Source organism: Musca domestica, unplaced genomic scaffold (assembly GCF_030504385.1).
Source record: "Musca domestica strain aabys unplaced genomic scaffold, Musca_domestica.polishedcontigs.V.1.1 18, whole genome shotgun sequence".
NCBI lineage: Eukaryota > Metazoa > Arthropoda > Insecta > Diptera > Muscidae > Musca > Musca domestica.
In genome coordinates, this window is record NW_026712238.1 from 6,075,910 (window position 1) to 6,093,946 (window position 18,037).

At 30.3% G+C, this 18,037-nt stretch overlaps 4 protein-coding genes across 5 annotated transcripts in view; 2 read left to right on the forward strand and 2 right to left on the reverse strand.

The window, feature by feature from the left end:
- Positions 1-5,446, forward strand: part of LOC131801853 (protein sidekick-like) — an 81,096-nt gene extending 75,650 nt beyond the window's left edge. The window contains exon 10 of the mRNA XM_059120878.1: positions 905-5,446. Within this exon, the coding sequence (XP_058976861.1) occupies positions 905-1,147 (243 nt within the window). The 3' untranslated portion in view covers positions 1,148-5,446. The remainder of the gene's footprint in view (positions 1-904) is intronic.
- Positions 5,447-6,707: 1,261 nt separating this feature from the next.
- On the forward strand, positions 6,708-9,435 carry LOC101893512 (RING finger protein 141). 2 transcript variants are annotated; one of them, XM_005177830.4, is made up of 4 exons: positions 6,708-7,037; positions 7,107-7,335; positions 8,662-8,933; positions 9,005-9,435. In XM_005177830.4, exons 1-4 carry the CDS (start codon positions 6,892-6,894, stop codon positions 9,147-9,149), a joined length of 792 nt encoding a protein of 263 aa, XP_005177887.2. In that variant the 5' UTR covers positions 6,708-6,891; the 3' UTR covers positions 9,150-9,435. The 2 variants fall into 2 exon arrangements, with proteins under 2 accessions (XP_005177887.2, XP_005177888.2); XM_005177831.4 differs by having other exon boundaries at positions 7,107-7,314.
- Positions 9,436-10,056: 621 nt separating this feature from the next.
- On the reverse strand, positions 10,057-12,175 carry LOC101893790 (sin3 histone deacetylase corepressor complex component SDS3). The gene is made up of 7 exons (XM_005177832.4): positions 11,949-12,175; positions 11,756-11,873; positions 11,461-11,677; positions 10,918-11,016; positions 10,675-10,843; positions 10,388-10,614; positions 10,057-10,321 (listed from the first exon to the last, which is right to left on the reverse strand). Exons 1-7 carry the CDS (start codon positions 12,058-12,060, stop codon positions 10,220-10,222), a joined length of 1,044 nt encoding a protein of 347 aa, XP_005177889.1. The 5' UTR covers positions 12,061-12,175; the 3' UTR covers positions 10,057-10,219.
- A 3,006-nt stretch (positions 12,176-15,181) lies between these two features.
- Positions 15,182-16,159, reverse strand: LOC101893963 (small ribosomal subunit protein eS10B). The gene is made up of 2 exons (XM_005177833.4): positions 16,036-16,159; positions 15,182-15,794 (listed from the first exon to the last, which is right to left on the reverse strand). The coding sequence occupies exon 2, from the start codon at positions 15,791-15,793 to the stop codon at positions 15,320-15,322; it is 474 nt and encodes a 157-aa protein (XP_005177890.1). The 5' UTR covers position 15,794; positions 16,036-16,159; the 3' UTR covers positions 15,182-15,319.
- Positions 16,160-18,037: the final 1,878 nt, after the last annotated feature.

The window sequence follows — 18,037 nt, forward strand, 5'->3', positions numbered from 1 at the left end:
TCGACAGTTCACCACTTTCGGCCAAGTAAAGCAACTCTTTAGCTCTTATGAGTTTATTTTTTCCAGTTGCAGTGTAAGTTCTTGTACTTTTTGGAATTTCAATGGCTCAGTATTTGGCTTCAATATTTGACAAATGGAATATTGCGATATGTTCGGTCCAAGAGCCATTTTTCGGCCACTGCGACGCGGGTTTCGATCAAGTCGGTTCTTTACTTTTCGAACCATTTCTGCTGATGTTACTGTTTTCTTCTGTCCACTTCCTGGACGTCGGACAAAAGATTTATTCACATTAAAATGCTGAAGTGCTCTAACGATAGCCACTTGACAGCAGTATGAAGTTGGTTGCAGTTTTTTCATCTCAGCCGGTATTACAAATGAAAACTATGTGTTTATGTTTTAGTGTTAATTTAATGCGTTTCCATTTTAAGTCAAAATTTCCTTGATTTTTTGGGAAAATATTCTAGATCGAATTTCAATGTGGGTCTATGAAGAAAAGAATTTTTTATACTTGATATGTGCCGTAGAAAAATATCATTAATTTCGGTTTGTGAAAGCATTTTTTTTTTCTTTGTTGCGGCAAATATAGTCTTTTTCCGAAGTCGTGTAAATTTTCTTCCAATATCCACTCTGGGCTTTTGAAATACCTAGCAGATTTAATAGTACTGGGTTTTTTGCCCAAACTTTTATAAAGCCTATATTTTGAGATGTATTTCACAACATTTTATATACAGCTTTAAAGATTTGTGTAGAGCTCTGGATTACTTCGAGATTCATGGTTTTAAAAAATTACTGACCCCGATTTCCACTATTTTTTATTTTCGTCAAAAAAAAAACTTAAATATTTAAATTAAATAATTTAGTCTTTGATTTTCTATCTAATGTTTTATTTCTCTTCATATTCCAGCATTCGGAGAGCGAAAATGAGAGCGTGCGCTCTGATCCACATTCCTTTGTCAATCATTATGCCAATGTCAATGATTCACTGCGACAATCATGGAAGAAAACGAAACCCGTACGCAACTATTCCAGCTATACGGATTCCGAACCCGAAGGCAGTGCAGTGATGAGTCTCAATGGTGGTCAAATTATTGTTAATAATATGGCCAGATCGAGAGCACCATTGCCTGGTTTCTCATCTTTTGTCTGACAATCTACAGAATTGTAAGATTTAGTTTCAATTATCAATTTTCTCCTCCTGCCCCTTATCATTATCATCATACCTCCTCATAACTGAACAAACAATCACCAAACACATTTACATTACTGCTGCTACTTGGCACACCGTAACTACTTACAAATCATACAACAAAAAAACAAAAACAAAATCATATTTTTACTTTCGAAACAAAAAGCTAAAGAAAAATGATAAAAAATAACAAAAAAAATGAAACACAAAAGATGACGAAAACAAATGTCTGCCTATATTTATTTTTTAGTAATTAAATTGTATGTAGGATCATAAGAAATTCTAATGAAATTTATTAGATTGTTAAGCTAAAGAAAAAGAAAAAACAAAACTTTATTTATATTTAGAAAACGACAACTAGGTATAATGGTACCAGATATGCATTCATTTTTATTTCCTTTTTCCAATAATTATCACATTTTCCGTTTATTTTTTCCTTTCATATAATTTATTAGACGAATTGTATGTTTTTTGTTTATTATCTATTACAACACTGGGCTACAGCTAAAAAATTGTTTGTAATTGAGAAGTGATTCGGACTTAAATATGAACATGTATTTTATTCGATTACAATTTACAACCTGCTTCTGCTGAAATTGGCGAAGTAGTACCAAGTCTCTTTTTCAAAAATATCCTGTTAATAATTTTTATTTGAAATCTAATGAAATCTTTCATTCAATATAAAATAACCACCAAAAGTTAAAAAAAAATTAAATTTCATTTTTTTACTATTCTTGTTGGTTATTTACATTGAAACCAACGCCACTTCAAAATTACAATTTTGTAGTAATGTGTTATTTAGAACTTAAGGCCATTATTAGTATTGTTTAAGATTTGAAATGAAACATAATACGATTTGTATATTTTTTAAAAGCTATTTCAAATGAATCCTTATTAAGTATTATTCTGTTAATTGAATAATTTACTCAATTAATTTAAAAGAGCTTCATTTAATAGCTTTTAAATCGAAACTAAAATCAAACGAAAATTCCCTCTCTTTCTCTCCCCATCCCTATTGTACTTGTGAACTACCCCCCAAATTAAGTAATAAGATAAAAACGAAAACAAATTGTAAGTATTTGCAGATTTATTTAAGTTGTTAAAATTACGGAATCCCTTAAGCTCTTGTAAAATATATTCAGAAACACGTTACCATAGTTAGGAGTTGATGTGTGAAGTAAAAGTGTGTCAGTTTGTCTTTAAAAATCTTGATAATGAATTTATGGTTTTTTTCATATAACAAGTTATGACTTCAAATGTAACCCTATCGCTGCGATGGTACCATATAAAAGAATTTAAGATGACTTCAAATTTAAATCTCATTCAAATATCTCAGTTAAAATTGTGTCAGTTTGTCTTGTGTCTATAACGAAATGATATTTATTTTTGACAAAAATCAAACTTAGAAAGCTGATTAAACCAATCTTAGTTAAGTTACTTCCGGTCATATGTATTTTTATGAAGGCTTCGGCAGGCCAACATTTGTTTGAACCGTTTAATAAACAATTCGAAAGCAAATTTTTCCGCAAGGAAACATTCAATATCATTCGTATATGTTGTTAGAAATTTGAATTAGTTGTTGTTCATGGTTGAATGGTGTGAATCTTAATTTAAATAAATATTAGATATTTCGAAACTGGGCAGTGTAAATTATAAGCAAGATTTGAAATCAGATTTAATGCACACTTTATAAATGAATAGTTTTGTAAAAAAAATTAATTTTATTCATTCAATTACGCGAATTTAAATGGCAAAGGCATTCATTTACCTTGAAGTCTTCAAGTTGCAAAAAAATCTGCATAATAACCAAAATCCTCACGCAAGGTAGCTAAAGCTAAATGATTTTACAATATTTTATGATTTTCGCTCCTGTTTGGTTTTTAAACCCTCCATTATACTATGGAGGGTATATTAACTTGTCATTCCGTTTGTAAATCCTCGAAATACTCATGTTAGACCCAGTATATGTATTCTTGATCAGCGTAAAATTCTAAGTCGAATTAACGATGTCCGTCTGTTTGTCTGTTGTAATCACGCTATCTTTCGAACAAATTGAGATATAAAGCTAATAAGCACACATGTTTATTCTACCAGTAGACAGGTTAAGTTTGTAAATGGGCCATGTAGGTCCACGTACCTCCGAATATTCGGCATTTTGATGGTTTTGGCGACATTATTCACCGGAAGTGTTTCAAATTTGGTATTTAAAGTTCAAAATGGATACTACCGCTTAAGACAGAAAATTGTCTGTGCAGGTCCACGTCTTTGTATAGTCCCCATATAACGGTACCTCCCTATATTCGGTATTTTGATGATTTTAGTGTCATTATTCACCGGAGTAGTTTCAAATAACGTATTTAGAGTTCGTAATGGGAACTTCAATCTGTGACAGAAAATTGTGTATGCAGGTCCATAGGCAGGCCCCATATATCAGTACCTCCCTATATTCGGTATTTTGACGATTTAAGGTACAATACTGACCGGATTTTATTTTTTGAAAATTTTTAAATTCGTGGCAAATGGTGGAGGGTATTCCCGGCCGAACTTACTGCATTTTAACTTGTTATAATATGTCATTTTAAAGAACGACTTATTCGATTTGATGTAAGTCTCGCTTTGCTTCCCTTTAGAAACAAATAATAAATGTCCTCTTCAGCATTGAATTCTATTCGGAAAACAGACCCTCGCCACGCAAACACAAGATGTCACAAAATATAGTAAATGCCTTTAGTTTTTAATTCTGTTCATAATAAAATTTAAAACTTGCGTTTATTTAAATCAAAAACACGTAAATATGGTAAAGTTTCTGAAATATTAATATGAAACAAATATCTAATAATATTGTTTGAATATATCTTTCAAACTTGTGATAATAAGACTTTCAATAGGAACAAAAACAAAAATCACATCAACGATTATACATTTTTTCTATGTAATTTGCTATTTATTTCATAAACGAAATAAACAGTGTAATTGGTTTTATTTCTTCCTGTGTTGTATTTTCAGTTATTTCATTTATTTTTAATTAATTTACAATAACGCAAATCTCTCAAACATTGACACATATTTATCTGGTGGGGGATAAATGAGTTGAGCGATTAATTTGAAAACAAAATCTCTAATTTTGGCTGTGTCAAAAATGTGAAAAATAATTTATTTTACCTCCACCGCTCAAAATCCAAAAAAACAAACTTCTTCTCTTTTCTGTCTACTCTGTTAGCACAAACCTTATCTTTCTAATTTCGTTTGATTTTTTTTTTTTTGTGTCATTTCATTATAGTTATTTTTTTTTTTTCATTTCTTTACCATTATAATTGTATATGAAATCGTTTATTAGATTTAAGATAACTTTAACTGACCAGACAAATCTCATAATTAAAAATATTTTTATCATTGTCCTCTGTATCTGTAATCAAATAAAAATAAATAAATGTGTAAATATTAACTATCATTAAAATAAATATATATAATTTAAATTTATTAATTTTTTTACCGAAAATTTTATAGACTTGTAAAATCAATTTAATATCATTAAAATACAGTTTTGTATTTCATAAATGTGTATTTATATTAAATTTATATGCAAGTGCTTTTTTTATTTTTAAAACGAAATGCCTTTTAGTTAATTCTTAATGTATTTTTTTAATATCTAAAACAAAATAGATGCAATCTATTTTTTTCAATCTTCTATAGGCATATCCCTTTTTTGCTATAAATACATATTTTACTTTAAGTTTTACATTTCTAATATTTTCATAGGCCATATTAAGAAAATGCAATTAATTGTAGTTTGACCAAACTAATATAACAATTTTGTTCTTATCGATTTACCTTACCAACTAATTTGAATATTTGTTTATTTCTTTTTTTTTTTTTTTTTTGTCTTTAGAGATTACAAGAAAATGAGTCTACAGACTGATTATTGTATTTTATATAAAATGTGTAAATAATATAAAGTGCAACTTTAGAATAATTTTAAAATTGTTTATTTTCGAAATTAATTTGAAATATATTTTTATTATTTTTTATTTTGGGTTTATCATACAGATTGTATACATCTTTTTGATGTATACGTAGAATTAATAAATTGCTCAAAGTTTTATATTCTAAGTTTACTTCTAATTTAAATTTTATTTTATTTAATTTGAACATATGTTTTTTTTAATAGATTTAAAATCTTTAGCATCTAACTAAATCCATACATTCATATATTAAATATAAGGAAAAAGTATTAAACTGAAAATGAAACTGTACTTGATGTACTTGAAAAACAAACAAAATAAAATGGAACTTATATATCAAATAAAACTTAAATACAACTTGCATTTTTATTATTTTTTTCTGTTGAAAATCCCGTTAACATTTTCCGAATATCAGGTGTTCGAGTTGTATGGGGCTATAATAATACGTGACACAATGTAGCCTATTGCCTACCAGCAGGGGCGGTGCCTATTACGAACTCCAAATACCAAGTTTGAGATAATTTGATTGAAAAATCATCGAATCAATGTTCCATATATTGGGATGGAATAGATTTTTGAAGCCATATCTGTAATTTCTAATGCTTTTTTGCGGTTCTTCGAAATATTTGGTAATTTAGGAGTAACATATTTCTGTAAACATTATAATGCCGATTTCTCATGTCATCGGTTACCTATTGCCTGGTAGAAAAAATAAATGTCAACATGCATTTTAAAGCGTGATATTTTGGCCATTATTCAACATTTTCAATTTCAAAATTGGTTTGACAGTTCGTTGCCTCCGCAGCTGTATCAATGCGATAACCTGTGTTCTTCTACCAGTATGTGTATATTTTGAAAATACATACCAGCGCCATCTTTTATAATATGTTGCTAGTCTTGCCAATTATTTGAAAATACGAAGCAGACATTTTATTGTAGCTTTAAACCGGTAGATAGAATTGGTAGGAAATGACACAATTTGGTCCGGTTTCATTGACAGGGACTTGGCTACAGGGAAAGGCCATTTTTTTATATATTTCGGGCATTTTACATTTTTCTCAGTGTTTGTCGGTTGACGCACAAAATGGTGTTTAGTATCATGGTAACCAGATTCTGATTGAGTAATATGGTGACTTTGAAGGATTGTCACCTGCCATTCACATTTTATGAAATTTGTTATCTCTTTTCTTATGGACAAACAAATTGTCACGAAGCGAATTTAAGTATACTGCCTTTTTAATATTTGGAATGAAAAAGTACTGGAATTCAACAAATATAAACTATGACAACAAATTTATTTGATCGCTTTTTCATTTAAAGCAAATCGATGACTTCCTAAAGTATCATTCCTAAATATATAAAGTTAAATGCCTAAAAGTATGCAGAAATTATCGTTGAATTGAATTTATGAAATATGATTGGCAACACTGAAAACAGTTGTTTATGTTTAGATGGGGCCGATTTTTAAAACCCTGCAAGGGATTCATGTTTTCGATCTGGTGAACTCTGTGAACTCCAGCTCATGTCTGGCTTTCGACCTGCTAAGCCCTGAATGCCTTCTTTTTCGATCTGTTGGTCCCTTTTTCCCTAATACAGACAGAAACAAATTGCAAAAGATAAATATAAATATAAGATTCCAAAACGACAACACATAAAGAGATTTTTTAACAATATATTCTCTAATTGTTACACGAATTATAACGTGACTTTTCCCAGTCTTTGGGAAGACAACTAATAACAATAATGGGACAGGCACAGAGTTTGGCCGATTCTTTGCCGGATGTTGATAGCGTTCATATGCAGGTAGTGCGTCATACAAAAGTTCTATCGGAAATCAATTCCTTAACATATGAAGAGTTCAAAACTTGTTTGGGTAATTTAAATGCACTGTAAGTTTATTCGAAATTTGAGTTGTAAATAAAAAAATAATCTTTATTGATTTTTTACATTTTAATTAGATCTCGCAAATGCATAGACCCAAATGGAAAGCAACTGGTGTTTTTGGTCAAGAATGGTACAGACACATCACTCCTGTGGAAAGCGACCGTTAAAATAGCCTGTGTAAAAGTTAATCCTGAGACAAGACAAATCGATTCATACAAATTTCTCAATCTCAAGCAATTTTTATGTGTATTCAAAACGTTTCAAGCCCATTTGGAGAGTCTGGTGAGCAGTGAACAACACAGGGTAATAAATCATATGAAAATCACACTCATTCTTTTGTTTTTCTTTTGTATTTTGTTAAGAACAATGAAGATTTATTATGGAATTCCGTATTTGCGTTGTGTATAAGATCATGGTTTAGAGATATACATACGGTTAAGATACAAGGCACTATATAACATTTGTAGAAAGGGGAAAATCGAGTATTGTATATTACCAAATACGAATAATGTTCCTAATCTCATACGAGCAAAACCTCGGATTAAGATGAATATTGACTTAATTCTGCCTTTTGGACAGCATGTATTGCACTGGAATTTGAACAGATTCCAAAGATGTGATGTTTGGTTTATATCTGTCTTCCAAATAATATTTGATATAATTCACATTTAACAGTTCCAACATAATTTCTATATACTTTTGGTCTTTTTGGAACTTGAACCAAACACTCCCAAAGATATTCACAAATCTCGTCTTGTACAAGAAACTGCATGATCAAAATTATATGTATTCTCTTCCATTTTATGTTCCAAAGAATCCTCTAGAGTACACAAAAAAGTCTAGTGCACAATATTGCGAAAAGTATAAAGCAAATGAATTATTAGATCAGAAAATAAAAAAACATCGTTTAAAAAATATAAAAAAGAACACAAATCTCATGAGCCATCTTATGCTATAGATACATTAAGTGTGTTTGGGTAATCAAAATTGTGGTAAAAATGCATACAGCATGAACATGATGGGGCAATTTTTAAGCGTTTCATAATTATAATTAAATTATTGATTTTTTGGACCCGGATTTTTTATAAAAACCGCCTATTATGGGAGTCAAAAATGGGCCCATTATGGGAGTCAACCAAATTTATCCCAAACTCTTACTCACTCTTACCTTTCCAAAATGTTAAAATTTGTGCTAATACCTTTTCTGGGTCCAGAGGTAATATCTCTTCTGGGTGCTTTCAACCGACTGCGCGAACTAAACCCAGACTTTCGGGTCAAAAATCGAGGGTACCGGGTCCGTCCTAAAGAAAAAAATAGTTTCCCGGGATCAGGGTAAAAATAACTACACCTGAAAAAAATTTTCGAAAAAATCGAAGAGTATTTACTAAGCTAGAGTTGTTCCTTAAATTTCCCCAACAATTAAAAGTTTTTACTAAACGTTGTATTTTGCGTTTTGCAATTTTTTGACGAGTGATTAAAAAGCGTCTTTCTCTCTCGAAGGAATTTACATTATATGATATTGGAAAAGTACACAGACTAACTTATTGTAATAATTCCTTTAAAATATAAATAATTAGTAATAAAAATTTATTTGAACATCTATCTATTTATATACTTTTATGTATAAAGGAACAACGACGAGATTCACAATCCACCCCAGATGACGAAGAGTCAACCAATAGCAACAGTCAAAGGCATCCCTTACCATCACAGTTCACCACCTCAATGTTTATGAACGCCATGAGCAATAGCCCAGATAGTGGCAGCGGTCTCAGTAGCCCATCTGTATCTACATGTACCCATAACGACCACATCGATGAGTGCTCCATATGTTTGGACAGACAAACTGAAGTAATACTACCATGTACTCATTCCTTTTGTACGCCATGTATCGAGCAATGGTATTTTGATTTATCGAGGGAAATGTATAGAACACGAAAAAAATAAATGTCTTCTTTTTACCTTATTGCAGGAACGTCAACAATAAAACATGCCCTATTTGCTGCGAAAGTTTGGAGAGCACCGATGAAACATGGGTAATGTCGAACATTCCAGAAGTTGAGGAGATAAATGAAGAAATTTGTGCTGAGTTTATGAGTTTGGCCAAAAATAAATAACTACATAGCGTATGACAATTTTGTTTGGTATAACTATATATATTTCTGCCAAAAACAAAGCAAGATCTATAATATAGTACATACATATTAATATGTTAAAACATTTGAATATTTAATAAAAATCATTGTTCGTTTAGTTATGTAAGTTAATATGTAACGTAGCAATAACAGTTGTTTGTATTGACGCAATTGTTGAACTAGACTAATGTATAATTTAGAGAATTAACCATGAAAGAGAACAAAAATCCTATATCAAATAGCTGGTAATAAATTATATATGAAATAACTGTTTGTTTTTTAATTAATCATGACAGAAGGGGGTAGTCTCCAGTTAGACATATTAATATGTACTTACCTCGTCGTAGATAAATTTCTTTATAGAGAAAAACTCGTTATGGAAAACCTTCTGGTAGGGAAGATTCACTGTAGATAAATCAAAATTTGTTTGGTCTCATTAAAATAAAATTTCAGAATAAAAATTTTTCACCTTTTTTCCAAAAACAAAAATCTAAAATCCCACGCAAAAGACAAATTTTTCATATAAATAAACAATAAAATTCTTATTATTACACTCAGATAAAACAGAATGTTTCTTTCAAGATTTTTTAAGTATGTTTGGAAATCACGTTTATATATTTTTTATGATTTATGAATACAATTATATTTAAAAGTGACATTATATTTAATTATCTAAAACATTACATTGCGTATGTACACAAGAGAATTTTTTTATTGTTAAAGTAAGAAAACACAAAACGAATTGATGTGTATTTGAATTAAAATGAAAAAAAGGAAAACAATAAATTAAGTTATTGGAATTATACATAAAATTAAAACATAAAAAATGATTTCGATATTTTCTTTACAGTAAATGAGTGTAATATCGAGTGTGTTTGGAGTTGTAGGAAAATATAATAATAAAAACTAAATCAACAGTTCAATCATTCAAAATGAATGGTGTTTGTAATCCTATGCTGAAATAATCTAGAATCTATATTAAATTAATTTACTTAATTGATGGTTGGTGGAGTAAAAGCAATTGGTTGATGTTTAGAAGCATTAAGATGTCATCAGTTGGCACGTCGTTTTATTGTCACCTTGCCTTTAGCTAAATGGGACATATTAATTTTAACCTTACTACTGCTGCTGTCATTAACCTTCTTAACCCATACCTGAAAACAAAAAAAAAAAACATGATTTCAATTGTCCTTATAAATGTGACGTTTTAACAGAATTACCACTTCATTGCCTATGGCTGTAATGGTAGCTGCGAATTTTGGTAGATCTTTGCCTTCTACATATATCTGTTGGCCACGATGAAACCAACGTTTTTCATATAATAATTTGCCATCTTCTATACGTGTTTCCACATATTGTGTAGTACCATTGTCGGATACAATAGGTGTTTGTTGCAGACTATTCGATCCGTAAGAACTACTAACAGATATGCCATTTTGTTGTAACGCTAAAAAGTACATTCATTTATATTTCGCAAACACACTTCACAATTTTGATGATAACTTACTCGGCGTTAAAGGTTTCCCCCTTTGTATTGTTTTAAGATCATTTTCTATTTCCTTTTCATCTAACATATATACCAATAATTGGCCAGTTGTAGGTTTACGTCTTTTTTCCACCACAGGCACTGGATCGTTGGGTCTTCTACGTAATTTACGTGTTACGGTGGGTTTGATCTGGTAAAAAAAAATTTGTTTATTATTAATATAGCTCACTTTGAAACCAAATACTTAGTTTTTCATCTACTAACCTCCATTGAGTCATTAGTTAGTTCCAGACTGTAGCGTTCATTTTCGATCAATTTTCGCCTTTCTTCAAAGTCTGTTAAAATATTGTCTTTTAAATCAATCTGAAAATAAATATAATGTTAAGCAATAAATGATATTTTCCTACATTTATTACATTACAGAAGAAGGTAACACCAAATAAAGACAGGTGAAATAGTGTTTGTAAAAGCACAAAGAAAACATTAAAAATATATGCAATTATTGAAAAAAGAAAAAACCAATAACAATAATTTTCATGAAATGTATCATACAGAGAATGAGCAGCAGTAATCAAATTACGTACTTTTATAATATGACAAATACAGAGACACGCATACTATCTTCATTATTCAGTTTAGTTTTAAATAAAAATGGATTTTTGTCGTTCCTTTATAGGTATATACGATTATAACAAATCAAGCCACCCATCAATATCATATTGTTTTCATCTTGACTTATGCTCACGTAGACACGCTTTGCTATTGCGTTTCTATATTTTAAGAAGAAAAAACGTTTCGTAGACCTACCTTTTTCTCATCGTACTCTTTTTGTGCAGCCTTCTTTTCCAGGATATAATCCCTTTCCACACATTCTTTGAGGTAGTCTCTATAAATTTCGTTCAATTTTAATCTCTCCTTGTATTGATATTCTAACTTCTTGAGTCTCTTCAAGTATTCAGGATGTGTTAGACTTTTTAATTCTTCAAGTTGTTTATTTAAGCTGGCTAATTTGTGTTGATACATTCTAATGAAGAAGAAATATAAACGCAATGTTAAAATAAAAAACGAAACACCATGTATGCTATGTATATTGTTTACGTACTGTTCTTTAAGTTCATGGTTGTGGTTGTTGGTACCATTTGTTGTTTGGTGATTGGAGCTGGTATAGCTGGGAGTTCGTCCATTATTGCGAAACTCGGTTTCACTGGCATCATCAGTATCTTCAAGGATTTCATTAATATATAAATTAGAGATTTGTAGTGAAATATTTTTTTTTATTTCTTTAATTTTCTTACCCTCTTCACTGTCATAGTTGTTTTGTTCAAAGTTATTATTGGAGCGAGAATCATCGTTGTAGTCTGCAAACCGTTCGTCGTCGCTTGCGACCCCATAATTTGGATAAGACATGACGATTTATCTATATTTATTATTCAAAAACTCTTGATTTTTTACAATTTAGTATCTGGAAAAGTTTTGTACACTTTACAATTTAATAGAAGGTAAATTAGGTGTCTATAGTTCGTTTTTTGACATATTGGTTAATCGACCATCTGCAACAATTTATCGATATTTCAACGTCGTGTTATGGCATAGTGGGCTGACGACATCTTGATTTTTCCTAGGTGTCTCAATTTTCTTTTTTCAATTTCCTTGGCTTAAATTCTTGTTTCATGAAAATATGAAATGAAAAATATTTCAATGGTTGAATTATGGTCATATATTAACAATTGCTCCCAATATTATTCGTTTGTCAAAATTTATATTTATAAATCAATTGTATACGCAGAAATCAGAGATTGGAACCCCTTTTTTATTCAGTGAAATTTGACAAGGAAAATTACAGAACATGCAGATATGGATATACTTATTTGAAATGACTTTACCTTCGTTATTTTATACCATGTTCTACCTCCTTATTGTATTATGTATTATAATACAATAAATGGAAAAGGACAAATGGACAATTTGTACAAATTTGAATAATTTTTCATTAAAAAATTTCAATTTCAAAATTGGTTTGACAGTTCATTGTCCAGGCAGCAGTGTCGATGCGACTACATGTATGCTTCTACAATGGTACAATACCTACAAGTTAGGGCAGATATGAAAAATACAACTCTGAAGCTCTGAATAACTTCAAATTTATTAATAACAAATGCAAGAAGTTGTTTTATTTATTATATATTATGCCTTTGAAAATATCATCATTGTCAAAATATATGTTAATAAATCCATCATGGTAGAATAATATAGGTAGACGCTTCGAAACAGCTGCTGGGACAATAACCTGTCAAACCAATTTTGGAATTGAAATTCTTGAATGAAAAATTACTGAAATTTGTAAAAATTGTTTAAAAAATACATATTATAACAATTTCCCATTGGCGTCGTGTAGGAAGCAAATATATACATATACTTATTTTTAAACAAATATTTAAAACTTTGATGCATCTACCATGGCACAAACAGAAATATCCTGACATGTACACAAGCCAAATTTAATCAGAGTTGTATTTAACTACTATATACACAGTGGTTCGACTATTTTCGCCATTGTCTAGCATTTTTCTAAGACAGTGAATGCAAATAAGTCCTGGAAAAAAAGAACGGAATAAACTAACAGATAAAACCAAAAATGTAGTTTCCCTTCAAAGAAATTAAGGAAAATGCATCACTGTCCTAGAGTCTTATTGTATCATATAGACCTTTTAAAGTATATTACATTTTAAAATCAGGCATCTTTCACGCTTTTAACACATTTAAATAATATTCACTGGAAAAGGGTATTGTTTTACCTAATCCATAAATAGTAAATTTTTTGTTGAAACTGAATTTGAAATAATTTCGAATTGTTTTCTTTGTTATTTACAACAATACAAACAAGGGCTTAGTGCTCTATTTAAACTTACCAAATTTACTAAATTTTTTACAACAGCAACATATACATCAAGTTGGGTATAAGTAACTTAAGGGTGATAAAGAATACTTGATAACAAAGGTTTACATTTATTTAAGATTCTGAGATATTAAATACTCTAGGATTATATTTATTTAAAGAGGGATTAAATTTATTTAATACTTTAACTCATGGACAGTATGTGTTTGGGCGACAAGGTTTACTTAGAACTGGAGATTAAACTATAAATTCAGCAAAAGAGTAAAATTTTACTATAATTTTTTAAACATCCATTCCAAGACCTATTCTTTTAAGTCCATATTTCCCCTATCATGACTAAAATATAATTATAAATGTTTTAGTATCTTTCAGAGTATAAAGTATTACTACCCTTAAAATATAAAAATAAAATTAGTAAATAATGAAGCAGTTCTTTTTATACACTCCACTATTCTATGGAGGGTATATAACTTTGTAATTCCATTTGTAACTCCTCGAAATATTTATAATAGGCCCTAAAAAGTGTATATATATATATATATATATATATATATATATATATATATATATATATATATATATATATATATATATATATATATATATATATATATATATCTACTCCATATTTTCATAATTTTTGTGACATTATTCATTATTAATGTCAAATGAAAAATTTTATGAAGGAAATATTTTCCATTTTATGTTTTCATAGAACAAAAATCCAGGCGCAGGTCCATAACGGTTTTCATTTAATTTTAATTGAATTTATCTAAACCTTAAGATATATCACAGTATTCCAGAAATAACAAAAAATAAAATTCAAGCGAATATTTTTGGCATAAAAAAATTAAAAATAGTTCAAGAATAGCTTTTTAGCTTGCTTCCAACAAGTAGCCTTGTAAAATGCATGACTAAGTTGCCTTCGTTCACGGAGAATACAATCAAAATCTTAAATCCCAAATAAGTCGATCAACCATGATTATGAGTTTTTCAAAGGAACTTCTTTTTAATTTTATTAATAATAATTCAAAATACTTAAACTCGTGTTGAATTTCTTTTGAGACGATGTAAGGAAATCACTGCACTAAAAATATTCATCTTCAATTAGATTCTTTAGCAATTTGAAATACATTAGTTTACTGGCTTATACAAAGAACATTGTCAGAGCTTTGTAATAAATGCTAAATTATTACTGTTCTTGCGAGTGTCTCAAATATTGAACTCAAGTAAGGGTGGGGCTTTGGAAACATTTTAATATAAATTTGGCTTTAAATTCATATGATAACATGCTTTAATGGAGTTAAAAAATTATCAACCAAATATTACTAGTTCTACTCAGAAAAGTGACCAAAAAAATTATTCTCAAAACGAGACTAATAAAAATCTTTTCAAAATTTACACTCATGTTTCTTCAATATTGAACGAAATTGTACAATTTTTTTTTCTGAACCACCTTTTGTTTACATTCAAGACTTGCACTTGTATTCATAGCAGACACCAAGTTTTTTTTTGCACTTTTTAACACATATTCAATATCCCACTTTGTCAAGGAAGAATATTTGTTTCAATATAACAAGCAAGGTTCCTTCTGTTGCTATTCCTTCCTTACAATAATTAATGAACAAGTAGTTTTAGTGTTGGTTTCTTTTGTATCTTTTTTGTATTTTGTTGTTTATCATTTAAAATAGAAAACACATCTTTTTATGAAATTAAAAAGATTTACGTCTAGCCGGGTGATGTCCTAATCACCAAATGTCAACTAGTAGTTTATTGGGGGCGACCACGACCGAAACCTCCACGGAATTCAACATCACCAGCGCCAGGGCCAACATCACCCTTCTTATCAGCGCCACCAGGAGCACGTCTGTAAGCGGAACGATCTTCACCAGTTTTGCTGGCATCAGCGGTACGCTGACCGGCAGCAGCTGGGCGGGGACGCACAGTTTCGGGTCTGGTGGGACGCTTAAGTGTGGCGGGAACGATTTCAGGGGGCAAGTGCAAGTAACTGCGCAAGAATTCGATACCTTCATTGGTCAAGTACCAGTAGTAATGTCTCCAGGCGAATTGTTCCTTAACCAAGCCACGGGAGTGGAGGGACTGCATTGTTTTGATGACATGCAAGTTGGGGATGCTCTCAAGTTCAGGATGCTTGGGGGCATGGGTATCTTTTTTGGCTACGATAACACCCTCTTTGAAGAGGTATTCGTAGATAGCAACGCGATGAGCCTTGGGCATAAACATCCTAAAAAGAAAAACACACACAACCAATTAGTTAAATTTCATTTATAATTTTGCGCTTTGTTGTCAATATTTATCACTGGTCACAATTATGGGCAGTCTTTAGCAAACTAACGTTTATTGTTAACACTAATCATTTTGCAAATTTTTCGTCTTTCACTATTGTTTGGTTGATTATCAGTTTTGCAAATTAATTTTTACGATTGCATAGATTTTAAAAGATTTTTTACAGAAATTTTACATACTTTAGCGTCTTTATTGGAGCAGTCACCGGAAAGAAAGGAAAATCGAGTTGACAGCTGTCATTGTGATGACATTTAAGATGTTTGCTATACTCTGGTAGGTGGCGCCCTCGGCAACATGGTTGTATTTCTGTTTCTAATGCTAACTAAACACGGCTTCTGGCGCTAAGGGCTGCTCACATGAATGGTTTACATAATACCTTGTGCTAAAAAAATAAAAATGAATTAAAAAAGTATTTAGTTACATATATTAATTTAATTATATTCCTGTCATTTTGTCATGACAGGACATATTTTTTTACAGTTTTTGGAGAGAACAAACAAATTTCATGGCATTTGAGTCAAAGTAAGATTTTTTTTAGTACATTTTGTAGGTACAAGCATGGTACAATAAAAAGGTAAGGTAGAGCTCCCAGCTAATTACAATTTTTTCTAATTTTCCAATTTTGTATATGTATTTATTGTCTTGAAAAATAAAAAACGAATATTTTCAAAATCAATGACTGAAGACGAGTTCATTCCGGGACGCGCATTAAAAGCTATTTGGCAGTTTTCCATGGAATTGAAGATAGAACTGTTTAGATTATATTTTTGAAAGAAAATCCAGGCATATAATTCATTTGATTCATCTGATTCTAAAAATGAGGGAAAATATTGAATAAATTAAAACTTGTTGCGTGGATATTTGACAGGAAGCAGGCAAAACCTTATGGTTGTACTTCTGTAGTTTTACGAAGCTGTTCTACCTTCTTATTGTACCATGGGTACAAACATGGCTCAATAAGAAAGGTTGCTCAACTTCAAAGAAAAATATAGTTACCCGCATGAAAAAAGTACTATCTAGGAAGAGTGGCCGTTGATCCCATTTAACACTGTCCGTGTTCGTAAATTTTCACCGCCTGATTATGGACAAGATAGTCTCTTTAATTGCCAGTTTCAAGTGGCAATTGTGCTGCTTTGATCACTTTGTTCGCCATTTTTGTAGTTTTTACACAAATTTTGAGATTTTATATGCGTATGTATTATTTTTAATAATGTTTTAAATAATTTCGAAATTTTTCAAAATCTGTTGGAAATAAAATTTATTTTTTTGATTGAAAGCTATAGGTACATAAGCAGCTTGGCAGGCATATTATGTCAAATGATAACAAAAAACTAAGGCAGAATTCGAATCCGGTCATGGTAAAGGAATGCAGGTACATTGGAAACATTGATATGTGAAATTTTTTAAAATATTTCTTCAAATGTAAGTAGATTTTTATATGCTTCCTTATAGTACGTTTATATATATGAGGGTTAACCCACTGGATTTGGATTTAAATTGTCATATCCATTACTTTTACTTCAAATAAATCCTCTCAAAGAAGGTTTACCCTACAAAAAGTTCTAACGTAAACATGACATTATTTGACGTCAATCAGTTTGTTATGATAAGCATTTTACATCAGTTTTAACGAATTTGAATAAACTTTCATTTAACATTTTGAATTTCAAAATTATTTTGACAGGTCATTGTCCCAGCAGCTGTGTCGATGCGACTACCTATATTCTTTGGCTCTCCCTTTATGATATATGACAAAATATGTCATGCAAAGATTTCAAGCTGCTTATGTATACACATCTTTAGTCCTATCGATATTTTAAAAACCGTGGTTTTCTTTTATTTTTCGCTGATTTCTCTTAAATTAAAATATTGTGAAAAAGTGTCAAAACACAAAATAACTTGTTCCATCCATGGTATGTAGATTCTGTATAAGATATATAATAAATCCGATCATAGGAAGATATATATTTTGTGTGGTAAATCCGCATATTTTTGTGTGGTTATATTTGACCAATCGCCATTAATCAATGTTATAAATGCGCTTAAATCATTCTTCGTTAAAGAACAGTGGAGTTTTGGGTGGCTATTTCGGCCCATAATGTATACCTTTTCACCCTACGTTACTTTGTTCTTATCAATATTGTGGAGAAACCCAATGTAGTAATTTGTGAAAAAAGTAAA